This window comes from Heterocephalus glaber, unplaced genomic scaffold, assembly GCF_053883595.1.
Source record: "Heterocephalus glaber isolate CG9 unplaced genomic scaffold, H.glaber_assembly_v1.0 deba00001461, whole genome shotgun sequence".
NCBI lineage: Eukaryota > Metazoa > Chordata > Mammalia > Rodentia > Bathyergidae > Heterocephalus > Heterocephalus glaber.
In genome coordinates this window covers 376,150-403,645 of record NW_028258308.1, presented here as the reverse complement: position 1 = coordinate 403,645, position 27,496 = coordinate 376,150, and the positions used below count along the sequence as shown (strand labels likewise).

The following is a 27,496-nucleotide window of genomic DNA, read 5'->3' as shown; positions in this document are numbered from 1 at the left end:
ACCAAACCCCTTGCCCTATGATTCCATGCTCACCAAATGATCCCGAGTACAAATTCTATCCCTTGGGTACTTAGATTCTGGAATGATGCACATTAGATGATGCATACACATATAATACAGAAATATGTTACCCTACTGAAGATCAGTTTAAGACCACTGAGGTCCAAATATAAGTCTTTCAATTTTGCCAAGTCTGAACTACTTCCCTAAACTCTGATCAATTCTAAAGGAGCTAACAAAGCAGTTTCTAGGCCTGGAAAGCCAAAAAACAGATGGGCATTTGATGTCCAGCCACCACTCTATCACCATTTGCATCTCTGTTTCCTGTTCCAAGAGTTGCACCACGACCCAGTGTAGGAAACAAAGCATACTTCCTGGACTGTTACCGAGTATGTATGTTTTCCTAATATTCAAGCAGTCAACCTTTATTAGTCACCTATTGGACACTTACATGTTAGAAATACACCCAAAAGAATTTAGTCTAAAAAAAAAGATAAAAAGTACACCTAGATAACATAAAAATCAATATATTTATCATAATCAATAACATTTTCAGTCATTCCTGTTTAAAAAAATGTTCTCTTTTACACCCCATGTGACAGAACTTATGGCCGAACCTTCAAATCTGTTTTGGCACACTCTTCAGTAAGATTTTTTACATCACAGCCTAGAACCATGATGGTGAATCGTTTAGAACTTTCAATGATACAAACAGCCCGCTGCAGTATGCATGCCATAGGTTCCCACCTCTGGCTTCAAACTTGGTTTCACAGAACATGAAGACTTGCTAAAATCTATTTTCTACCCTAGTTTTACATCTCAAATGGTCTTTACATTTGAATAGAATTTCCTACTCTAATTTGGCCTACTAAATTTATTTCTTGAGCCAGTAACTGATCACCACACATACTTAAAAAACAAAATGCTATAAGGCCAGAAATGTTTCCCCATTGCTGCTTCCATTCTCCCAAAACCCAGCTCCTTTGAAATACATGTCCTCTCACTCTCCTTGCTGGGATTACCAGCAACATCCCTGTCACTCCTACTCAGTTACAGCTGGCTTTTAAAAACCAAAATCACCTCTCTCCAACAATTTTGATAACCTAAACATCCAAAGCAGCATCAGTTTTTAAATTCCAATCATCTCTTCCTCTGCCCCTTCTCAAATATCCAGTCACATGCCTTGGTCTCGGCTTTATTATTTCAGATGGGTTAAGGAAATGTAGAGCACAACCAATCACCTAGCCAAGCTCTGGCTGAGTTTAGTCAACTCAACCAATCTGTAAATCCCGGAGAATAAATGATTTTTGTAGGAAGCCATGGTGCTATGGTATAGTTTGTTTTACAGCATTTTTGTGCAAGCGCTAATATGATTGTCTCTATAAGTAAATATAAATGGTTGAATGTGGTTGAAGAAAATCACACAATCCTTCTAGCTGATCTTTATGAGTAAACTCTTAATATGAACTTACATTCTCCTATGCTTCACAAGTAAATTCATCTTCATCCCTTCCCAGACGATGATTTAACATCTTTAGTCTCTTCTCAAACTTCTAGCTCTCAAACTTTTCCATACCTGCCTCTTAGCTGATGACTTGTCACAACCTCAATAAGTAGATGTGGTTGACAGGATAGGCAACTTTTCCACCTGACACGTTTAACCCACCCCATCCCTGAAACACTTTCTTCTCCAAAATTAGCATTCTCTGATACCATCCACACCATGGCTACTCCATCCTTCATCTGTTCATCCAAATTCTAGAATCTCCCACTCTGTCTCTGATTTTCTTTCATTCTCCACCTACACTTCTCAAAGTGATCACATCCAGTACAGTGACTTTAAACACCACCTGGATGCCAAATCTACTCCTCTAATGGGACCTTTTCCCATTACAGAAATAAAGACTTTATAAGCATCTCCACTTTCAAGGCCACCTATAAGATACAATACGACCAAATTAGTACTCATCTTTACCACCTAAAAATGTGTTCCCAGACTATGTGTTCACCATTTCAGACAATAGAACCAAAAACTGAGGAGCCATCCTTGTTAGTTCTTTCTCTCCCCTCTCATGAAAATCCTCTCAGAAGTGTCATTGGGGTTTCCTCTGAGTATCTCCCAAATCTGACCACTGTTCACTCTCATGCCAGAAATCCAGACCCATGCCCCTACATCTTTGCAAGCAGCCTACCCCAACAGATATTTAAATGACTTCCCAACTTGTACTACTATTCCCTACCATCCATACTCCACACAGCAGCTGCAGGAGGGAAGCAGTCTAAAACATAAGCCCCTGCTAAAGCCCTACAAATGGAAAAAACTTCAACCTCCTTATCAAATTCTCAAGACCCTTTTTTATCTGACTCCATTTACTTTCCTAGACTCATCTTTCTCTACTCTCCATAATCTACTCTCAAATAATACTCATCATTTTCTTTCTGGCCCTTAAACATGCCAAGCTTATTCCCATCTCAGATCCTCTGTACTTGATGCTCTTTCTTGGAATGTCCTCTGTCTTATCTATGATCACTCTCCCTACTTCTCTTCATTCAGCTCTGCTCACATGCCTCCTCCCTAGAGAATGATAATGTAAAATCATCTTGTTTGGGGGGAGCATATTATTTACCTCGCCCCCTTCCCTCCTCCACAATATAAAAGGTTTAGGGACAGGACCTTGTCCGGCCTGCTTGACACTGCACTCTCAATGGCTAGGACAATGCATAGCATATAATAGATGTCCCATAAATATTTAATTAACTATTGATTAAAAATTGGAGCTCATTGGGATTAATATCATCAGTCAGTGAAAGGAGGGGACAAGATCAATAGCTTAGAAGCAAGAAAGGAAAAGGACAAAGCATGTATATAAACAGTAAAAAGGTTATTAACCCTTACCTGATCTAGCCTGATCCATGTACAGATTTGATAAACCTTAGGTCTTTAAGTGCAGTCTGATTTAGTCCTCAACAAACCCTGACCAAGACCAAGTTTATTAGGTACCAAATCAGTGTGTATGGTCCTGCATTAAATATGGTTGCTCCCCTAAGCCCACTCATGGTTACCAAGCCACAGTGTGAACCCCAAAGCCCCACGTGACATGGCCCAAATGCATATGTCCAGTTCCCTACAGGGACAGACTCTCCACACTCCCAAGCTTACTTGATGCTGGTCATGGCAACCCCCATGCAAACTACAATCTAGGAGCTGTAGGCTTGAGAGGCAGTCTGCACGCAGGGCAACTCTTCCTGGGTCACAGACAGAGCATTGGCCTAACAGGAGGCACCCACACACCACCTCCTCCACAGCAGACTCCCACTGCTCCGCCCCCGGGAGCCCCTCACTCAGATCTGAATGTATCCGTCACTCCTGAATTTTCCTTTGGACTGTATGTTACCATCAGTTTAAAATAACAGTCACTGAGTGTGGGGTCCCTTGGGATGGTATTCCTCTTCCTAACCCCCATTTATTTCTGGCTCAAACTCTACTCTCACTCAGGTTGTTGGTCAGCACCCTGTATCCCTCCCATAACCAGCTGTAATTTATCTTGTGATTACTTTCACAAGCTCTAATATAAGGAAGAACAGCACTATCCCTCATTTATAGACATGAAAATAAGGCTCAGAGAGGTTAAGTGATTGAAATAAGGTTACATGGTTTTTGAAGAGCAAAACTGCCTATCTAGGCTGACTCAAGTCCAGTCTAAGTGCGCGATCTACTTATTACGCTTTGTTCCTTGTTCTCTTTTCGTAGCACCAGGGTAGAAGACTTAGTTTTAAACAAGACTGATATATAATTGTACTTTTTTTTTTTTGGGGAAACAGGGTCTTGCTATGGTCCAGGCTGGCCTTGAACTCACTATGTAGCCCAGGCTGGCCTTGAACTCACAGCGATCCTCCTGCCTCAGCCTCTCAACTGCTAGGATTACAGGTGTGTGCCACCACACCTGACCAACTGTACATATAAATGTTTTAATGCTTTACATTAAAATAAAATGTCTAAGATGTAAATGTATCCTTTTTTGATGATTTCTCCATTTTAAAGCCTATTATTGGTTAAGCCAACTTATCAAAACTTTTCATTTTGTTTCTGGTACCAGGAACTGAACTCAGGAACTTGCACTTGCAAGGCAGGCACAGTGCCACTGAGCTACATCCCCAGCCCTCAAGACTTTCAGTGATATCAACAAGGCTGGTACCATGTGAATCCCTCCAGTGGTGCTCTCCTTTTAGGAAAGGGTAAAACACTATACTGTACACAGACTTCAAAAACCACCTGCCCTGGGGCCAGGGATTTAGCTCAGTGGTTCCGCCTCCTGTCTCACAAGCACAAGGTCCAAGTTCGATCCCTGGTACCAAAAAAAAAAAAAAAAACACCTGCCCTGCACCAATAGAATGGACATACTACATTGAATTTTCCACTGTCCAGAAATTCTGCTCAACATCCAGTGTGTTTACTTCCTATAAATTTTAAATATCTCCTGAAAAACTCTTATTTAAATTATGTTCCATTTCTAATTTTTGTCTCAAATAATCTTATTTATACAACATGTACCTTTCATGAACTATTTAAAACCTAATCACTTAAAATTATCAGCTGTTTCTTAAATTCTTCTGAGATGATAAAAGTCCTAATACAGACAGAACCTGTTAATGAATGCTCATATTAATTTGGAAATGAGAGCATTGTCTTATATTGGCACTGTTTATTAACATGGTTAGCTTTGTTTTTCACACTTACATCAAGTGAAAAACTCTTACCTACTTTTAGCAAGCCAAAACAAATACCCGAAAGCTGAGAAGTCGAAATATAACAAAACTACAAATTTAGCAATGAAATGCTTTAAAAATTCACAATCCTTTAAGATTCTCTAAAAATGTTAACACACATCTTATATAATGTTTAGATAACGAAAAAATTGTTTTAAAGGTATTCATATTTTCAAATGTATAAAATGTCTTTGTAAAAGGATTAGCTTCCCTATTGCTGAGACACACGATCCAATCCTACAATTTAAAGGAGAGGTTTAATTTGGCTCACAGTTTCAGAGGATTCAGTCTATGGTAAGCTGATTCCCAGGCAGGAACATCATCCCAGAAGGGTAGGGCAGAACAAAGCTGCTTAGTTGTCAGCCAGGAAGCAGTAAAGGTAAACAGAGTCAGAGAGGAAGGGGCAAGGGACCAGATACAGACGAAAAACCATACTTCCATGACTCACCCAGACACATCCAGAAGAATACTTTACTAATGCCCTAGGTGACACCCAAGCCAATCAAGGTGACAATTAAGCTTAACCAGCACACTAAATGATATTAGTTAACAACAACTTAATAGTAACTGTGTGATACCGAACAAATTATTTAACTTTCCTGGCCCTCTTTCTTCACTAACAAAGCAGGTTAACACTTAGCACTTAGAGAAAAAGCCATTTGAAAATTGTTTTAACATATAGTCATTCATATATATATATATATATATATATATATATGTTCACTTATTTATATTTTATATTATAAATTATATACTATATTACAGTTTATATTATTTAAAAGCCAAGTATTCTTTTTTAAAAATTTTTATTACTAAATTTCATTTTACCCCATTCCCCTCCTTAATAAAAGCCAAGTATTTTTAACAGTGAAGAAAGAGCAACAAGGTACAGAATTTTCTGGAAGTATACAAAGTTTAGTGTATACTTGGTTATGTGCCTTTTTCTCAGGAAAGGATCCAGGGTTTTTTTCATCAGATTTTCAAAGGTATCCATGAGCACAAAAAATTCAAAAACCCACTTTAAAGGAGTCTTTAGCTTTATTTTCTGTATTCCTTAGATTTTTTTTTTTTTTTTTTTTGATACTGGTGATTGAACTTGGGTCCTTGCGCTTACGAGGCAGGCAGCAGAACCACTGAGCTAAATCCCCGGCCCCTTCCTTAGATTTTTGAGGTTTATAAAGACTGCTTGAAAACACTAAATACAAGTTAAATTTTAATTTGCTCAACAACAAAGAAAAGCATGGTCATGGCAAAGCATGTGTTTTTCTTTTATCTCTTTTTTAAAAAAATCACTGTAAATTCATTTACCATAAATAAACCAAATACTCAAAATTAATCTAAAAAAAATCAAAAACAAAAACAAAACACCAACATGCCCAAAAAAAGAAAATCATTGAAAACTGCCTGAAATACCCCTATTGCTTATATAACACAGCAGTGATTGTTCCTTCTCTGGAGTTAATTTCTCAAATTACTCATTCCCTCATTCCCTCATTCTGACTCAAAGTTAACAACCTTCAACTTCAAATAGCTATTATATTGTGTGAAATTTGTGCAATATGGAGACTGTATGGCACCATGCAAGGGGGCCCAAATTAGGAACCTGGGCAAGCAAGATCACAGTCCTATTCTGTCACAAACTGACTGCAGGACAGCATCCCACCAAGCTCTGGTCACATGTGGAAACAGGCAGTCCCAAGGACACCTGCTACCCTGATGGTGTACTTTATTAAGAAAACAGAAACTTCCAACAGGGAGTCACCTGACAAATGATGATTCTAGGTCTAATGAGGAAACATATATACCAAACAACAATAAATATTATATCTACAGAAAGTTCTGGCCCAATTACCTGTCTTAGTTATTTTTCTTTCCTTGCTGAGACAAAATACCCAACCCCCAGGGTTAAAGGGGAAAGGGTTTATTTAGCTGACAGTTTGTAGCAGTTTCAGTTCATAATCAGCTGGCTTCAAGGTAGTTTGGAAGGCAGGCATGACAGAGGAGAAACAAAATGGGGCACACAAAGTAGCCAAAGCAACAAAGGATTTTTACAGTCTTTCTGTCCCTTTGATCTTATTGAGACTACTTAGGGTGGGTAGCACTCAAGCCCTTAATCCTAGTGCCCTCCGGCCTAGCCCCACCATGAATCAATCACACACTAGACTCAGCCAGCTCTGAAAAAAGCTTTGTGGGGAAACCCAAACACAAGCCATAACACCACCCCAAAGGCTCATATATTCAGAGCAGTATCTATAAATGGTGGCATTGAGAACTTCAATTTAACATTAATAAGAACACCAGACATCTCTACCATTCTGCTCCTTTCCTTAAAGATGACAGCACCTGGCCTGTGATCTGGCTCAGTGGTTTCACCAAAAAAGATGACAGCACTCTACAAGAAATATTTAATGAAGTAGACAAAAAAAAAAAAAACCACACAAAAATACACAAAATAATCTGGTATACTTTGATATGTAAAGCCTTATTTTAAAGTTCATTAAAAAATACTTGTTATGAAATGGGTAGCTTATTTTTTAAAATTTTTTATTGGTACATTTTAGGTATGCAATACGTTTACATTTATCATTGGGTTCTTGTACCTGTACATGTTGAATCTTGGTTCTTTTTGTTCCCCCATTCCCTGTGCACCCTTCACCCCCTCCACCCTTCCATATTTACATAGATTTCATTTCCATTTTTTTTCTTTTCAAATAATTTTGCCTTTTCCTTCTTTCCTTTCCCCTTTCCCTCCCACCACCCCTACACCTTTGGACTTTATCCTATCTCAACTTATCAATTATTAGTTTTAATCATTTTAATCCTTGTTTACACTTTCAGTTTCTCACACTAGAGAAACTATTCAGTATTTACACGTGTGTCCTATTTATTTCACTTAAGAGTGCGGCCTCAATATATATCCATTTAGCTATAAATGTCTCTAGTTTCTCATTCTTTATGGCTGAGGAGTACTCCATTTCATATAAAAAAACCACATCTTCTTTATCCAGTTTCCAGCTGATGGGCACTTGGGCTGTTTCCAAGCTTTAGCTATTACAAATTGTGTTGCTATGAACATGGGTGCACATATATCACTGTGGTATGATTCTTTTAATTCTTTGGGGAAGATCCCCAGCAGGGGAATAGCTGCATCAAATGGGACCTCTAGTCCTAGTTCTTGGAGGTATCTCCACACTGATTTCCACAGTGGTTGCACCAGTCTGCACTCCCATCAACAATGGAGCAGGGTTCCTTTCTCCCCACACCTCCGCCAGCATTTGCTATTGGTTGATTTCTTGATAGCAGCCATTCTTTGTGGGGTGAGGTGGAATCTCAGTGTTGTTTTCATCTGTATCTCTTGAATGACCAGTGATGTTGAACATTTTTTCAAATATTTATTTGCTTCTTTTACTTGTCTGAGAAATGTCTGTTCATTTCAGAGGCCCACTTTTTAATTCAGTCTTTGAATCTGGGGGGGGGGTCTGATTTTTTTCAATTCCTTATATATTCTAGATAGTAGACCTTCGACTGAGGTACAGCTGCTAGAAATTTTTTCCCACATTGTAGGTTGTCTCTTAGCTCTGCTGGTAGTTTCTCTTGCAGTGCAGAAGCTTTTTAATAAATGAGATCCCAGTTGTTGATTCTCTGTGCTAGTTCCTGGGCTACTGAGGTTTTGTTCATAAAGTCTTTTCCTATGCCAATGTCTTCAAGAGTTCTACCTAACTTACCTTCCAGCAAGTTTAGTGTCTCTGTCTTAGTATTTAGATCTTTAATCCACTTTGATCTTAGTTTAATGCATGGTGATAGGTATGGGTCTAGTTTTAATCTTTGTCAAGTTGAAATCCAGTCTTTCCAACACCATTTATTAAATAAGCTATCTTTCCTCCAATGAGGGTGGTTGGCTCCTTTGTCAAAGATGAGGTGGACTGAGTATGTCTGAAGTTGTTTCTGCATCTTCTAATCTATTCCACTGATCCAAAGGTCTCTTTCTTTGCCAGTACCATGCTGTTTTTGGAGAGTTTTTGCTTTTTTTTGGTACTGGGGATCGAACTCGGGTCCTTGTGCATGCAAGGCAGGCAGTGGAACCACTGAGCTAAATCCCTGCCGCTCCATGCTGTTTTTATCACAGTACCTTTGTAGTATAGTTTCAAGTTGGGGATTGTGATACCTCCAGCCATGTCTCTGCTGCCTAGAAATGCTTTTGCTATTCTAGGTCCCTTCTGGTTCCAAATGAATTTTTGGATTGTTTTCTCTAGCTCTGTGAAGTATATTGTTGGAATTTCAATGGGCATTCCATTAAATCCATATAGTAGTTTTGGAAGTATGGCCATTTTCACTATATGGGTTCTTCCTACCCAGGAACAAGGGATGCCTTTCCATTTTCTTATATCCTCCTCGATCTCCTTTTTCACAGTGCTGTAGTTTTCAGTGTAGAGGTCTTTTGCTTCCTTTGTTAGGTTGATTCCTAGATATTTCTCTTTTTTGGATGCTATTATAAAAGAAATTGTTTCCCAAATTTCTCTCTCAGTGAGTCTGCTATTTGTGTATAAGAAGGCTATTGTTTTTTGAGTGTTGACCTTATATCCAGCTACTCTACTGCATCTGTCAATTAGGTCTAGAAGTCTTTTGGCTGAGTTTTTTCGGTCTTCTATGTAAAGTATCATATCAGAGGAAAATAATGACAGTTTAACTTCTTCCTTTCCTATCTTTATTCCTTTTATTTCTTTCTTGTCTAATTGCTGTGGCTAATGTTTCCAGAACAATATTGAACAGGAGTGGTGACAGTGGGGATCCTTGACTTGTTCCTGATTTTAGCATGAAAGTTTTGTTTCTGACCATTTAACATGATGTTGGCTGTTGGTTTTTCATAAATAGCCTTAATCAGGTTGAGATAAAGACATTCTATTCCAATCTTCTGAAGTGTTTTTAATCATGAATGGGTGCTGGATTTTGTCAAATGCTTTTTCTGCATCTATTGAGATGATCACATGGTTTTGTCCTTGACTCTGTTAATATAGTGTATTACATTTATTGATTTACAGATGTTGAACTATCCTTGCATCCCTGGGATAAATCCGACTTGGTCAGGGTGTATGATCTTCTTGATGACTCTCTGTATTCTGTTTGCCAGTATCTTGTTGAGGATTTTTGCATCTATGTTCATTAGGGAGATTGCCCTGTAGTTCTCTTTTTGGGTTGGGGATTTCCCTGGTTTTGGAATCAAAGTAACACTTGCTTCCAGGAATGAATTTGAAAGCCTTGCTTCCATTTCAATTTCCTTGATGAGTTTAAAGGATAAAGGCGATAGTTCTTCTTTAAATGTCTTATAGAATTCCACAGTGAAGCCCCCATCAGGACCTGGGATTTTCTTTGTTGGTAAATTTTTTATGACATTTTCAATTTCACTCATTGTAATTGGGGTGTTTAGAATTTCTATATCTTCATTTAACTTTGGCAATTCGTATGTATCTAGGAATCTGTCCATTTCTTCTGTGTTTTCCATTTTATTAGAGTACAGGTTCTCAAAGCAGGTATTGATGATCCTCTGGATTTCTGCTGGGTCTGTTGTGACTTCATCTTTTTTGTTCTTAATTGCATAGATCTGACCCTTTTCTTTCCTTTTTTTTTGATAAGGTTGGCTAAAGGTTTATTGATTTTATTTATTCTTTCAAAAGACCAACTCTTTGATTCATTAATTTTTTTGTATCATTCTCTTAGTCTCCATTGCATTGATTTCTGCTCTGATCTTTTTAATTTCCTTTCTTGTATGAGCTTTGGGTTTGTTATGCTCTTCTTTTTCTAGGCGCTTGAGATTCTGCATTAGGTTGTTTATTTGACCTCTCAGTTTTCCTAATATGGGCATTCACTGCTATGAAATTCCTACAGAGAACTGCTTTCATTGTGTCCCATAGATTCCTGTATGTTGTACTGGCATTATCATTTACTTATAAAAACTGTCTAATTTCTTCTTTAATTTCCTCTGTGACCCTTGGTTGTTCAGGAGGGTGTTATTCAATTTCCATGTGTTTGTGGGAATTTTGCGGTTTCTTATGTTATTGACCTCTAATTTTATTGCACTATGATCTGATAATATACAGGGAGTAACTTCAATTCTTTTACATTTACTTAGACATGTCCTATGAGCTAGCATGTGGTCTATTTTGGAGAATGACCCATATGCAGCTGAAAAGAATGTGTATTCTGATTTTGTGGGGTGGAACACTCTGAAAACATTAAGTGCATCTGTTCAATAGCTTGGCTCAGTTCTAAAATTTCATTGTTAACTTTTTGTCTAAATGATCTATTTGTGATAGTGGGGTATTGAAGTCCCCCACTACAACTATATTAGTGCTTATTTGATTTTTTGTGTCCATTAATATTTGTTTTGTATAGTTGGGGGCATCCGTATTTGGTGCATATATATTTATGATTGTCATCTCTTCCTCCTGGATTGTTCCCTTCACAAGGATGTAGTGACCATTTTTGTCTCTCTTAATTAGTTTTGGTTTGAAATCTACTTTGTCTGCAAATAAGATTGCTAAGGGTAGCTTATTTTAATCAACTGTAATCAACTGTGTTTCTAAGCTGCCTTTTCCAAAAGAAGTATTTTTCAATGGCTTTATATATTAGGATAAAACCATGCTGAAGAGACATTCCTTCCCCTCCTAAAAAAAAAAAAAAAGACAAACTATAAATTTTTTCAATTTAACAAATATGCCAAATTCAACTCCTAGACAATATTCCTGTAAAAGCTAAGCAATGTACACAAAAGGCAAATCAGCACAGTAAGAGCTTTTCTGAAAAGGTGTGACTAATACTTCAGTGTTAGAATGTGATATCATTAAAGGAAACATGAGGATGTTCTAATTCCTAACAGGCCAACATCCCCACTGTACAAACAGCACTCAGGACTGAAGGTATGGTATAGTCTCTCAGGTATAAGTCATCTTTAGCAATTTTCCCCCACGTGTCCTATTAAGTGAATCAAAGAAATCAGTCATTCATTTGATGAAGGCAGATATAGGGTACAGAGGCAGGGGCACTAAAACGAATAAAAAGAAGCAGCAAAAAGAAACCAAGGTAGGCTCTTGTTAAAAAAAATCCAGAATCCAGCAAATAGTTTATGCAAAAAAGCCCAGAATAAGAGATGTTGGTACTATTGCTTCATGACATACATCCAACACTTTCATCCATGCTAAAACATGTTTATCTAGCATGAGTCATATACTTTTATTCACAACCCCAAATACTGACCAAGGTTTTTCAGTTCTTCACCTTATTAACAGGACTTCCAAGCAAAGGCTAAGATCAGCTGAAAAAGATTACCCGGAGGCCTCACGCCAGCCAATATTTCACACTGAACAATCAATAGCATGTCTTAACAAAGATTCCAGTCTGAAAATCCAAACATTTTGTAACATATTTCAACTAGTTAGAAGGGATAAAGATTAAACTCAAAATTGGTGAAAACTGCATTTAGAAATTCTTAAGAATTTAGTTCAAAGTTAATTTTATTGTCCTCAAAATATAGCATCCCTGCTAAAAAGAATATGGGGTAAGTAAGTACAGATATTCAGGTCACAACTTGGCATTGCTAACAAAAATTAAAATCTGCATGTGTTCTCATTTGTTTTAAGATGGGGATCTCACTAAGAGGTCCAGGCTGACCTTGAATGTGCCATCCTCCTGCTTCAGCCTAAATCCCAGCTATTTGGATTACAGGCACAGACTATCACACACAGCTCATGTGTATGTTCTGATCAATCAGTTTTATTTGGAAGAATCTAGCCTATGAAGTTTTGGGGTGCAAATATATTGCAGCATTGTTATAAAGGTGAAAGATCGAACCAGCTGACTACCACAGGAGATATCACACAGAAGAATGAACTAAACCTACATGTATGACATATAGAAGATCTCCAAGACTTTGTTCAGTGAAAATATGCAAATTGCAAAAGAACAAATATAGAATACACATTAAAGTAATGTAAATGAAACTGCATATGTGCACACGCATGTGCACATGTGTGAACAGATGTATGGGAAATGGTCTGAAAGGATTCATTCCGAACAGATACATACCAGAAGCTACCATCTGGGGGAAAAGAGTGGATCGAGGTGTGGGGTTAGGATAAACTCAAAGAAAACTGCAGCCTTAAGGAAGGATTTTCATCTTTTCCTCCATACCCATCTGTATTACTTGAACATTTATGTATATAAAACATGTGCTCTTTATAGAAAATAAGATACAAAGTCAAACGCTAGCAAAACTCCAGAATTAAAGAGGATTCTGAAACAGAAAATGTGTTAAAGACTGTTGGCAATCAAAAACATCCTTTGTAGACTTTATCCTTGAAAGGAATAAGGGGAAAACTGTGGGCAGTATCAATCAGTGATTCTAAATGAATGTGACAGTATTTTCAGGGAAAAGCAATCATTACTCAAAGAACTAAAGGATTTGTATGTCAGATCTTGAAGACTATGAGAGATACTGAAATCAGAAACATTATTTTAAAAGATGTACTCATTCCAAGTGTCCTTAGAAATATAATTTCAACATCAACAACAAATCCTGTTACTTTGGTACAAAATGTATGCTGTGTGGCTTGCTTGCTTGTTTGCTTGACTGCCTGTTTGACTCACTTATTGCAGGGCTGGGGTCAGAACCATGGCAGGCAAGTGCTCTACACCTGAGGTACAACCCAGGCTTTTTTATTTTTTTGAGACAGAGTCCTGCTAACTTGCCCAGGCTGGCCTCAAACCTGCCATCTTCCTGCCTCGGTCTCCCAAGTAGGTGGAGTTATAGATGTGTACCATTATGCTTGGTGTATATAAGATTTTTGATAAAACTTCATGCATAATAAACTAAATGCTATGAGGCGTTCACTCTTACCTGTACATTTTCTTCCGTAACCTGAATTTCTGCAGTGTAAACATAATCAATTAGCATCCTCAGGGTCCAGCCGTCTACCTCTTTTATTCGAACTCTCTTTGCTCGGCTCTCACTCATCTCACCTAAAACAAAAAAGAGTAAAGTGCATTACTGCAAGACACTGCTGTGCAAATACCACTGCTGAGACAGACTGATCCATTTTCTTGCCACTCACCAAATTAGGAAGGAAACAGGATCGGCCACTTTTTTGTAGGTGTAAAACACTCCCCTAACTCTCCTAAAAGCTTCTCTGGGCAAATCATTAAATGTACTTAAGTTACCTACTTGTACCTGAAAATCACATTACAATGATGTGCGAGGCATGTGTCTAGCTGTATGAATTGTAATATCTGTGCTACAGGATCCTATCTGATGCTGTCCACACTTCTGAGCAGTGTGCTTCCTTTATGGATTCCTAGTCCTCACTAAGAGTACAGTATCACCACCTTTGGCTACTGGTAACGAACACTTGCTGGAAAGGACTACATAGTGAGATCCTGTCTCGAAACAGAAGGACAGCCAAGAATAATGCCTAGTGTCACAGGACACCCTCAGCAAAAAAGGTCTGGTTCTAGAATTCACTACATTTTAATGATAAAAGGACAGGCATGAAAATGATGCCACCATCCATCACCTACACCTGAACCCAGCATCACTTGTTAAAAAAATAATACAGTAGTTTCGCAGCCTGCTGCGCAAGCGGCAAGGACCCGAGTTCAATCCCCAGTACCAAAAAAAAAAATAAAATAAAATAAAATAAAATAAAATAAAATAAAATAACACAGTGGTCTCAAGATTCCTTGAAAGCTAATTTCCTTTCTGACATAGTGCATTGTCAGTGACCATAAACTATAAGAAAAGCTTATGGGAATCCATAATTACACAAAATTCCTTTTCAAACAGAAACCCTGGGAGGAAAGAAATAATAATAGTGATATACATTTCACTACGCTTTCCTGGAGATTATATGACAAGATCTCAGGAAGAAGCTGTTCTTCTCAGAGTTAAACTATCTCACAGCTACCCTGCAACTTCCCAAGGGGAAACATCCCTGTGTACTAAGGGCAGGGACAGTTGAGGAGAAGGAAGCACACGTGGCTCTGCAGCAGGCAAAGAGGACCGGAGTATGGGTCTCTGCTACAGCAAATGTCTTTCCCTCCTTCAAGAAACGGGAGTGGAGGAATGTGGAAAAACAATTTATCTATGTATACAGCACCTTCCTCTCTCCTACTCTCTATGGATCTGGTCGACAGCCAGGTTTGTTTAATCTGAAGGCTCTTCTGTGCCAAAGGCTATGCCACTCTGCTGATTCCCGCCTGACTTTAGACAAGGCCATAACTCATTCACCTACAGAACCCCCAGGATATACAAAGCCCTGTGGGGCCAGGACCCACAAAGCCATGTAGGCAGTTGTCAGACTCAGGCATGACTCAGTTTAAACTTTAATATACACGTGACTGAAAAAATAGTCCTACGCCAAGCAGCTTTTAATATTATGGTTTTCAAGGTACTGCTGCTGTTAAAATGCACTTTGCTAATTCACATATTTTCCTTGTGTGTCATTTTTAAGGTTATTTGCCTAGATGCTGGGGATTTTGCTCAGTGATTCCGCCACCTGCCTCGCAAGCACAAGGTCCTAAGTTCGAACCCCAGTAGCAAAAAAAAAAAAGTCCCTAGAAAAATGTATCTGCTTCCAACAAATTCAATCTCAATTATATATTGCTTTAGATGTTTTAATCTTTATTTTAATATTGCATTAATAGATTTAAAATTCCAACTATTATGAATCAGAGCATAAAGAGGACTACAAAAGCTATGTGTATCTAACTGTAGTTGTTACATAGTATGTTAGTTACTGCCCTTTGCTATGTTTATAGAGAAAATCTAAATGGTATGCTTTGTGACATTTATGTTTGGTAATGTGTTTTTAAACTACTGTATCTGATACTGTAGTTTTTTCCTTACCATTTGTAACTTCCCATTGTCTCTCAACTGATTTATGTCTTGATCATGAAACTCCCAGGCTCTACTAGATAACCTGGAAGCTGTGTTAGGATATCAACAGACACACTAAAGACCTGAGGGAGCATCATCCTTAACTCTCCTCTTTTCCTTCCCAGCAGTCCCATCCTTCACCAACACTTGCAGGACTAACCTTAGGCAGACGCCAGTCAGCCGCCCCACCTCCTTTCCATCTCTCCTGCCCTGTGCCTCTGGGTGCCTATCATCTCTTGCCAACACCACTGTAGCAACCTCCTAATTCTTTTCCTGCCTCTGGCGCTAACTCCACATGCTGACCACAGTGCTCAAAATCCTTCAGCTTCTTCCAGTCCAAGCATACAAACCTCTTCCACGTCCAGCCTCTGGTTCATTATCTAACCTCATCTCTTTCTCCCACTTCCAGACGTAAAATATATTACTCAGGAGCTGTTTGTAATTTTCCACACACTAAGCAATTTTTTGCTTTGATTCCTTTGCTGAACTCGGAGCTCTTGGTCTCCCTGCTCCGACCCCCCACGCTAATCTCCACACCCTCTCCAGGGAGCCTCAGCTGCTGGTGGCACACGACTGGGTTGCTCTAACCATGGATCAGTTGGGTAACCTCATGAAATCCACTCTGTCATAATCCACTCTTTATTCAGTTCTCCACACCGAAGTTCTTGAGCTTCCTGGGGGCAGGAATGAAGTTTTTCATATCCCTGTATCCCACAATGCCTGACTTTTAGTAACCCAATAAATATTGACTGGATGAGTAGATAATGAGATGAATGAAAAAAAGTGCCAATTTAAAATGTAGCGTATTTACTTAACATAATTAGTAATTCTTATGTTAGACTTAAACATAGGTATTTTAGCTATAAAGGATTTCAATCAACAACCATTTTTCAAACATCCACTCAACATTCTAAGCTGAACTAAGCACTTTCACCAGCAAAGACTGGGAAGTGCTCCAAATTATAAAAGGTTAAGAACATATATATGACTAAAAACATATATCCTGGGCCCTTTAACCAGGACACCTGAATCCTTAGACAAACTGGTAACTTCATTTATCTATTCTGAATGGGATAAATGAAATGTCAATAGGTTTAAGGTGAAGAACTCTAAATCCATTTCATTAAAAAAATTTCATGATTCTAATTTCAAGTACTTTTTTCCAGTCAAAATATTTGAAAATATATAACATAGCTTTGATTATAATGAAACCCTAAGAAATTAATGACAAACTGATAGTCACATTTAAGAAATAAATTTTATTTCATTACTTTTCAATTTCCACTCATCTAATCATTATTGCCTTTCTGTTCTTTATTAGTCTTGAGTTACAAAGAAGCTACTGGCACACAGGTAATATCAGTCTGACAAGGTGACCCAGACGTCCCCATCACCACTCTCCGAGGTGGTCACAGTTCCACAACTAATCTAATGGTAAGTGCAATTCCCCTGACAGCTTTGGTTGGGTTAGGATACCTCTAGGAAAGATTTCCTAGCTCCTTACACAGAGACAGTCCTCCTTCCTTAAGATGCAGGGTCCTCTTGCTGAGACAGCAGGGTAAAGACAGAAGGAAGCAGATCCCTGAGGAAATTAAATTCTCAAGTTGTACATCCAATCATGCCTGGATGCCCAGTCTACTTTCTTACTATTTAACCAGTTTGAGCAGCAGTTTCTATCATACACGGCTAAAAGGTTCTAACTTATGTTCTTTATGTGCAAAACCCTATTTAATTTTCTTCACAGCAGTCACTGGTATCAGAAGGTACCTTTCCTCAGTATGAGTTTACTGACTTTCTGACCATTCCTCTTCTCCCCAACCAGAAGCACAGGAACAAGGACTTGCCAGTTTGCTTCATCTTTATGACCCCCAAAGCCTAGCACAGGGAAACACTCAGTAATTGTTTCTTGATGAATGAAAACATAAATCTTAGAAAAATATAACTATGCACAACTTTTAAAAATTATACTTCTTACTCATTAAAATAATAATCTATCATTTCTTGTTCTAATTTACTTTGCTGAACTATTGCATATGACAAAAGTAGTAAGTAAAAAGCACATACAAAAAAGAGTAGAAATGAAACTTCAGTATTTCGCATAAAAATGTAAACACATTTCTAAAACAAACAGCCTTTTTAAATACCACATTTGTAACAACTAATATAAAAACACAAGAACACAATGTGATATGTTCCTTCTCAAGCACCAGTTAGACGACCTGATCTTGCTCCCAACAGCCCACATTTCACAAGGTAAAAACCTGTGACTACAGCAGAGAATTATTTTCACCTCTCTTCTCTACTCAAATACATGGAAATGCAATGAGTAACAGAATTCCATTTTAGGTGATATAATTTGAATGAAAAATTCACCTACAGTTTATGGGAGATTAAAAACAAGGCTAAGAAAGAACAATTACACATTTCCATTTTCTAAAAGTTTAGTCACAGGAAAACAATCCTTGACTGAGCCAAGAGAATACAAATATAAAAGATGTTTGATGGAATGGAAGCATCCAAAGGTCTACTTAAATGTTGGCTTCACTATATTTTTTGCCATAAAGTTTAACAAGGCTTTGGTCTATGAAAAATAGATGAATAACGGATTTACCTCTGGCAAATACCTAAATGAATGTGTGTGTGTGTATTCAAAAATTCTAAACTACCTGGATCACATTTCTGTGTGTTATCTAATCTCTGCAAAATTTTTAACTGCTGTACACAGTAGATTCACAAGTAGAAGAAAAAAACAGGAAGACCATCAAAAAGGTTAATAGCACCCATCATTGAAGAACTATAGAGGTTTAGACCAAGTAGCTGACTGTGGTGGTATATGCCTTTAATTCCAGCACTAAGGGAGGCTGAAGCAGGAGGGTCCCAAGCTCAAGCTCTGCCTGGGCAACTTAGTGACTCAGTGAGACGCTTTCTCAAAATAAAACGCAAAAAGGGCTGGATACAGTTCAATGTGAAGCCCCTGGATTCAATCCCCAGGGAAGGAAGGGAGGAAGAAAGGAAGGAATGAAGGAAGGAAGGGAAAGAGAAAGAGAAGCCTAAGTGACAGGCACATTAAAAAGATACTTGACTAGTCGTTGGGAAAATGTACACTGAAAGTACAATGAGATGCTATTTCACCCACTAGAATGAATATAATTTAAAAAAGCAGACAGACAGTAACAAGGGCTGGTAAGGATGTAGAGATATAGGACCCTTCGTACACTGCTGCTAGGAATGTAAAATGGTGTAGCCACTTTGGAAAACAACTTAGTAATTTTTAAAAAGTTAAATATAATAAGGGCTGGGGTTTAGCTCACTGGTAGAGCACTTGCCTAACAGGCACAAGGCCCTGGCTCCAATCCTCAGTACCATGGACCAAAAAAATTACACTAAAAAGTTACATATAAATTTACTATGTGACCTAGTAATTCCACTTCTAGGTATCTATTTCCAAGAAAAATGAAAATATATGTCCATTCAAGGAAGTGCTCATGAATATTCATAGCAGTATTACTTATAATAGCCAAAAATTAAACAACACAAATGTCCATCAATTGGTCCATCAATAGAGAGTCAAAACGTGATATCCATAAAATGAAATACCATTTAGAAATCAAAAGAAATAAACTTTCCTTGCCACTTTTTTTTGGGGGGGGAACAGTGCTGCAGATCAAATCCAGAGCCTCAGGCATGTGAAACAAGTGCTCTACCCCTCCTTACACCCCACCACAGAAATAAACTCTTCTTTGCAACACAGTATGATGTAGATATGCCTCAAAAATGTTGTGTGGGGATGAAATCATTCTAAAATGGACTTACGGACTTGTACACTCAAAATAGGTAAATCTTATGTAAATTATGCCTCAACAAAGTTAGAAAAAACCCCACATTTTAGGCACTCAATTCACATTTTACATGTGCCAGAAACTAACATATTATTCCTATTTGTATCTACCTTTGCACACAGCAATCTAAATTTTGGCCAAGTATAGAAAGTATATTTCTGGGCAGAAACAAGTTGATCAACAAGAAGTGCCCACCTACCAACTAACTGAGATGTACCAGGAATACTTACAGGCTCAGAATGTCTTTGGGGCTTCATTCCCCTCATTAGGCAAAACTCACATATTCATACATTGCCATGACAACTAAAACATGAAGAGTAGGGAGCTATGAGACCAACAAGAGAGGAAAACAGAAAAGAAAGCTAGAGATATAATGAGCTCTCCCATCTCTAGCATCCACTTCTCGGGATGTCTAAGGCTCAGAGGTGTGGGGACCTTAAGTGTCCAAAGCCTCCTGAGGGAAAAGAAAACTAACCTTGATCTTGCAGAGCTACATAAATAACTATACTTTTTTTACTTGGTGGAAAATAAAACATTTATCAAAAAAATGTCCAGCCTAACGTTTTCTCAATCTTCCTATAGAATATAAAGAAATGTAGGAATTTGGGTTTTTAAAGAAAATACCAACATTAGTTCAGCATTTTCTATGTGCCCAGAAAAGTGCTAAGAAATTCATCTTTTGATCTCATTGAATCTGCAAAAATTCTAGAATGTGAGTAATGTTATCCCCATTTTCTACTCGAGGAAACTGAAGCACAGACTCTTCATGTGAGCTGCCCAGAGGCCCAGTAATTCTAACAAGGAAGTGGCAGTCACAGTTTCCCCTGAGGAAGACCAGGAGGAGGGAACAGCACTTTACTAGGGAATGCCCAAATTAGGCCAACACATTCCAGATCAAAGCCTCCTTTTATAAGCCTAGAAACTCTCTTTAGAATAGTGTCCATGGTAACAAAGATGGAAATCAAGTGACCAAAGGGCAGTCTGACCAGTCTCACTTCATCACACTGTCCTCCGGTCAGCCTCAGCAGAAACCCTCCCAATCACCTGCCAACATGGCACTCGGCCACCTGCCAGCCACCTTCAGTCTGGACTATTTAACTCAGCTGAGGAACAGCAAAACTGCAAAGGGCTGAAAACTGAGAGAGACCTCGGTCTCTTCTTTACTGCCAAGACACGGAGAGAGTTTTCACTACATCTACTGTCTCCACATGGCCTCCTGTGCCAACCCTCAACATCCACCAGGAAATGTGACCCCCTCCTCAGTGCCGTGCACCACAGCCTTATGACCCACAACGCTGCTGTGGCACTCAGGGCTCCACCCTGGACCACCTGCTATAGTGTGCACTCCTCCTATCCCGAATGACACAATTAGTTGTGGGGCAAGCAGTATATCCACATTACTTCTGCATTTCTTGAAGTATCTAGCAATTTGTTGGGAACAGGAAATACTTAGTGGTGCCTAAAGCATAAAGAGCTTTGTATTTCTGCCTTTTGATATAACCATACTTGTATTTTCTGTTTGGTGTACAAATACACTAAGATTGTAAGATGAATGGAAAAGATCACCTCGTTCCTTTGTACAAGATTTCAATTGTCTCCCTCGATTGGAAATTTTACTTTTTGCAGTTTCTACAATTAATCACACTGCAAAAATATTAAATAAAAATTCTAGAAATAAACAATACGTAAGTTTTAAATTGTGCACCATTCTGAACAGTGTGAGGAAATCTTGTGCTGTCCTGCTCTGTCCCTGCTGGGACATGAATCATCTCTTTATCCAACATATCCACACTGTGTATGCTACCTGTCAGTCAGAGACTAGTGCTGTCTGGATTCTCACATCAAATGCCATGGTACTGCAATGCTCATGTTCCAGCAACCCTTATTTTACTTAATAGTAATACCAAAGCACAAAGGTACTGATACTAGCAATTTTATTACAATACACTATTATTGCTGTGAATCTCTCAGTGTGCCTAATTTATAAATTAAGTTATATAAGTATACTAGTACATATAGGAAAAAACAGTACATACAGGATTTGGTACTATCTGCAATTTCAGACATCCACTGTGGGTCCTGAAATGTATCCCCACCAATAAGTATGACAGACATTAAACATTTCTTTCCCAAAAGTACGAAAATCATGCTATATATTTTCACAACTCCCAAAGTTTATGGATGAATTACCCTATTTTCTTGTAGTTCTAAACAATGGACATTAAGAAAACATAATTTTGTTCACTGGATGAAGCAAATGTGAAAAATACAGAACAGTAAAAGTGCTTTTCCTTTGCCAAAATGATAAAGTGCTAAAAGCTGGAATAAATGGTAGGACGGCAAACAGAACAGAGATAAAAATAACGCAAAGGGGGAATATTGAGCATAAAAGAGTGAGCATATGTATGTGCATGTTTCCTGATCACAGAAATGAAAAACAAACATCAACAGGAATTTAGAACAGCAAATACATTTTTTTCCATTACAATTCTCCCTTTTTTAAAAGTAAAATATTAATAACGAAAGAAAATGAAAATTTAGACCTTTACGTATTTTTTTTTTTTTGGTTCCGGGGATTGAACTTGGGTCCCTGCACTTACAAGGCAGGCAGCAGAACCACTGAGTTAAATCCCCGGCCCCTACCTTTACGTATTTTTAAAAAATCAATAATTAATGTATTTCTTACCTGTAAACATGGCGTGAAAATAAGGACTACAGGCGGCCAGCACCACTCTGTGAGCAGGGATTTCCATGTCTTCTGCCACAATTGTGACATCACACAGCAAATTTTGACTGTTCACAGAGCAGAGAAAAAAGATTTAAGTGATTCCCATAATAAATGTATTGCACATTACACTAATACTATTAGCGTAAGCCCTACTTTGCGGAGCGGAAACACAGAAGACTGCTATCCTTCCGGACAGGATCACAAAACATGAGGACACAGAAAATAACTGAGATAAAGGCCCAGCATGCCTTGGGCCCTCAATCAGAATCTTGCCTTTAACACAGAAATCTTTCCCAACTTGGTGAAACTACTGGCGGTAAGCCATCTATGGATTATAAAAAGACTAACAGTCTGAATAACAGTTTTGAGCAGAAATGGGAGGATGACAATGGAACGCTACAAGGAAGAAAAAAAGAAAAATACAATCAGAAAACAAAATTGAGCCAAACACCCACCTCCTCCAAAAAGTAAAAAATAAAAGATATTTGAAATGACCCTAGGTCATCAAGCAGAGGTAAAATTATATTCAATTTTACCTGCTCTCAAAAGGTATTTGGAACTTAACTCACCATAGAACATTTCATCAAGGCAAGTATCTCATTCCCTGATGGCAAAGTACATTACCACATACAAAATTTTAAAAAGCTTTTCACTGCTTTAAAACAAATCATTATTCAGCCATCATAATCATATCTACAATTTAAAAACATCTATTTTCATTCCCTTAAAAGTATGTCACAAGCACTTTTTGCATGCTATACATGGTGCTACGCTAGACCCTCTAGGATTTTTTTTTCAATTTTTATTCTTTTATTAGTACATGTTTACAGCTAAGCACACTGCAAAGTATCTTTTTAGCCAAAAAAAAGGTTGTGCTGGACACTTATTCCAAAACAAGCGGGAAAGTCCCAAAGCCTAAAAGCTGCCTTGCTACTAGTCACGCTGTAAATGTCTACCAAGGGTGTGGTGCACATAAATATCCCTTTCACACCTCAAATAATAAGCACTGAACTCACATGTATGTGCAGAGTCCAGAGGCCACACTCCACCCCCTGCTCATTTTCCCACCTATTTCCTACAAGGGTAGACTGCCTACTTCTATAATTTCTAGTAGTTCACAGTCACATTTGCACAAGAGCTCAGCTTGGAGAGCCTGTTGGCATCCAGTCTCTCTCTAGTTTAGGAGGTGCTGGAAGAGAAAGGAGTACCACAGCCAGAGATGATGCATCCACAGCCTCACTACTGCTGACTTGCTATGCTGTTTAAAGTGATGTGTGGCTTACAGGTGGTGCTATTTAATGGCTCATGACTCTGTATGAGACACTGGGGCAGGTCTCATGCTAGTCATAGAAGGTGACAAAATGTCACTAATTTGGAATTCCTCCAGATCAGGTGGAGAATAAAGTTTACAATCAGATCAGATTTTAAAATAAATAAATAAATAAATAAAGCCCTCTGTATTCTATGAACTCTATGGGTTCACAAGTAACCAGAGTGAGCCATGCCAGTGGTGTTTTCATGAAGGGACAATACAAGACCTTTACTTGTACATATTTTGCCAGTTAGTCTTCACCATGATGTTACAAGACAGGTATTATTATTTTGATCCCCAAAGTGTACAGCTGAGGAAACCACTGTAAAAGATGAATGACCTGGGGCAGAGGGTGCAGCTCAGTGGTACAGTGGTTGCCTAGCATGCATGAGGCCCTGGGTTTGATCCCCAGCAACAGAAAAGAAAAACGGTGAATGGCCCACCCAAAGCCTCCCACCAGTGTCATGATATCAGGAATCAGACGTGCAGTCTGACTTCAGAGCCTCCTAACCACTACACAAACCACCTACAGCTGGGTTGTTTTAAGATTTGTTAACACTTGAATAAAACAGGGAATAGAAATTATAAATGATCACTTTTTTGTCATGGGTTCTCACTATGTAGTTGTGGCTGGCCTCGAACTTACTAGGACTTATTTTTTAAATTCTATATATAGTTGATGAAAGGCCCGATTTTAGAGGAATTTTAACACCACCTCTACAGAACTTTTGGAAAAATAAAAAAATGTTTATACATTCATTCAACAGTGTTTCCAGACCATCTCTGTTCCTAAGATGACTAGCAGAAACACTGGGATTGGAGGATAAAGTAGAAAGCACCACAGTAAAGGTCCTGTGGGAAAATTCAGTAGTGCAGCAAGATACAAAAGCAACACACAAAAATCAATAATGTTCCTTTACACTATAATGAACCCACTGACAAATCAGGAAAACATACCATTCACAATAGCACCAGGAAAAATTAAATACCTAGGAATTAACCTAACTAAGCAAATGAAAGAACTTTACAACAAAAACTACAGTACCCTGAAAGAGGAAATTAAAAGGGATATCAGAAAATGGAAAGCTATCCTGTGTTCCTGGATAGGCAGAACCAAAATATACATAGTCAAATGGCCATACTACCGAAATAGATATATAGATTCAATGTAACCCCAATCAAACTTCCAGCAGCATTCTTTACAGAACTAGAGGAAAAAAATCCTAAAATTCACATGGAGCATACAACAGAAAAAGTAAACCTGAGTAACAAGAGCAAAGCATGAGGCATCACAATCCCACACGTGAAGTTATACTACAAAGCTACTGTGAAAAAAACAGCATGGTACTAGCACAAGAACAGACGTAAGGATCAATGGAATAGAATAGAGGATGCAGAAACAACTCCAAGTACATTATATTTTTGACAAAGAGGCCAAGAACACTCAGTGAAGGAAAGACAGCCTCTTTAATAAATGGTGTTGGGAAAACTGGCTATCCACATGCAGAAGATTAAATCTAGACCCATATCTCTATGTTCTAAACTAAAATCAAAATGGATCAAAGAACTAAATGTTAAACCAAAAACTCTTTTTTTTTGGTACTGGGGATCGAACTCCAGACCTTGCGCTTGCTGGAACCACTGAGCTAAATCCTCAGCCCTTAAACCAAAAACTCTTAACCCGCTGGAAGACAAGATAAGTAAAACTCCAACCAGGGGGGATACAGCTCAGCAGCACTGCACCTGCCTGGGAATTGCAAGGTCTTGAGTTTTTGATGCCCAGTACCAGGCAAAAAAAAAAGATAGGTAAAACTCTTGAAGTCATAACTATAAGAAGAACTTTCTGAAGAGACCTACAGTTTCACAGGAAATAGTTCCAAGAACTAACAAATAGGATCATATTAAAGAGCTCCTGCACACCAAAAGAAACAACTAACAAAGTGGAAAGACAATCTACAGAATGGGAAAAAATTTCACCAGTGATTCCTCAGGCAGAGAATTCATATCTAGAATACACAAAGAACTCAAAAAATTAGACCTCCCTCCAAATAAAAGACCCATCAAAGAATTAGGCAAGCGAAATGAATACACTTCACAGAAAAAGTATAAACAACCAATAAATACATGAAGAAATGCTCAATATCACTGGTTATTTGAGAAATGCAAATTAAAACAACCTTGTGATTCCATCTTATCCCACAAAGAATAGCCATCATCAAGAAATCAAATAGTACTAAATGCTTGTGAGGTTATGGGGAAAAATGAACTCTTCTAGATTGTTGGTGGGAATGTAACCTAGAACAACTACTATGGAGATTCCTCAAAAAACTAAAACTAGAAATTCCATTTGACCCAGCTATGCCCTTCTAGGTATCTTCCTGAAAAAGTTAAAGACATCATATTACAGAAACACATGTACATACCCACATTTACAACAGCACAATTCTTAACAGCTATATCTTGGGAGTGGTTTGTAAGTCTATCAACAGATGAATGGATAAAGCAAATGTGGTACTTACACACAATGGAGTACTGCTGTGTCATAAAGAAGGATAAATTTCAGTCATTTGTAGGAAAATGGTTGCATCTTGAGACCATAATGTTAAGTGAAATAAATTAGCCACACAAGCTTAAATATCAGTTTCTTTTATGTGAGAAACCCAAATTATAAATAAAGAGCAAAATAAAAGATAATAGGAAGTAGAGAGATAGGTCTTTCTCAAATGGGAAGGAGACCAAGAGAGAGAAGGAGGTGGGAAGGCTGAGGAGGGAAAGGGGTGAAAAAGGAATTAAGATGTGTCATATACACATACCAACTCCACACAAGAAACATAAGCATCATGTACTGCAAACATGTACAAAAAGAAATGGGAAAGAAATGAAAAAAAAAAGATTGAGCAAAGTTACCATGTGCCAAAGTTTCAGTTTCAAAGCTTCACAGATTTTGATTGGATAGCTCCAATCCTGTTTTTACCATAAAACTGCTACTTTTTACATATAAGAGGCAAGATTTTTCAGCGAAGTATATTTGCCATTGCAGCACAAATGTATATATCTGAAATTCCTAGCAAAGGAAGTTTATTAAAAGTTATTTGCAAAGCAGAAGGAATTATAACCGTGAGTATAGTATTTCTTGAACTTCTAAGTGTCTTTTACTTATAGCTAAACTGAATTTCTCTCAGATTCTCGAAGAAGTATCTACCTTGGCAGTCCCAATTCCTTGGTGAAATAAACCATTTCTATCTCCAAAAAGGAGGGGAGGCCCCAAGCCAAGCCTAACAGAGAGAAAAGTATGTGCTGGTGCCTGAGGCCCAGAAGCGGCAAAGCACAATGAGGAGCTGGGGCCCACAATGAGCAGGTGAGCAGGTGTGAAGGAAGAGCAGAAGGAGGGAGGGGGGCACAGCACAGTCACACAGCCGAGACCAGGGGATCGGACACACTGTGAGCAAGAGTCAAGCACATCTGTATGCCTGTTTTCCTATGTCAGTCATCCTCCCTCCTGCCATGTTTTCAAGATGGATCTTAGTGGAATTACACCTGAGTACCTCAACATCACACAATTAATTACAGTCAGCCTTAATTACAATCACTCATCGATCCCAACCTCCTAGCAGAGCGCCCGCTGGCTTTTTCCTGCATAATTATCTTGCCCTGGCTCTTTAGTTGATGTCGGTTATTATCAAATGTTATGCAGCCACACCTGGGTTAGGTCTCAGGACGTCTAAGAGCCACATTACAAATCAAGAGTGTGGCTTTAGTGTTCCATTCTTCATCTTCTTGACTCCGGCAAGAATATACAGTGGTACCTCCGTTCACAAACTTAATTCTTTCCAGGATACTGCTCACAGAATTTGTTCCACAAGTTCCCTGCAACCAGAATTGTGGAAAGAATTCTGCGACCAGATTGTGGAAAGAATTAAGTTCGT

The 27,496-nt window shown here is 38.3% G+C and overlaps 1 protein-coding gene across 1 annotated transcript in view; it reads right to left on the bottom strand.

Annotated features, from left to right (window-relative positions):
- Klhl2 (kelch like family member 2) overlaps positions 1-27,496 on the bottom strand; it is a 108,617-nt gene that overhangs the window by 60,604 nt on the left and 20,517 nt on the right. Inside the window, exons 3-4 of the mRNA XM_004848225.3 lie at positions 22,217-22,323; positions 13,658-13,779 (exon numbers count right to left, since the gene is read on the bottom strand). Of these exons, the coding sequence (XP_004848282.1) occupies positions 13,658-13,779; positions 22,217-22,323 (229 nt within the window). The remainder of the gene's footprint in view (positions 1-13,657; positions 13,780-22,216; positions 22,324-27,496) is intronic.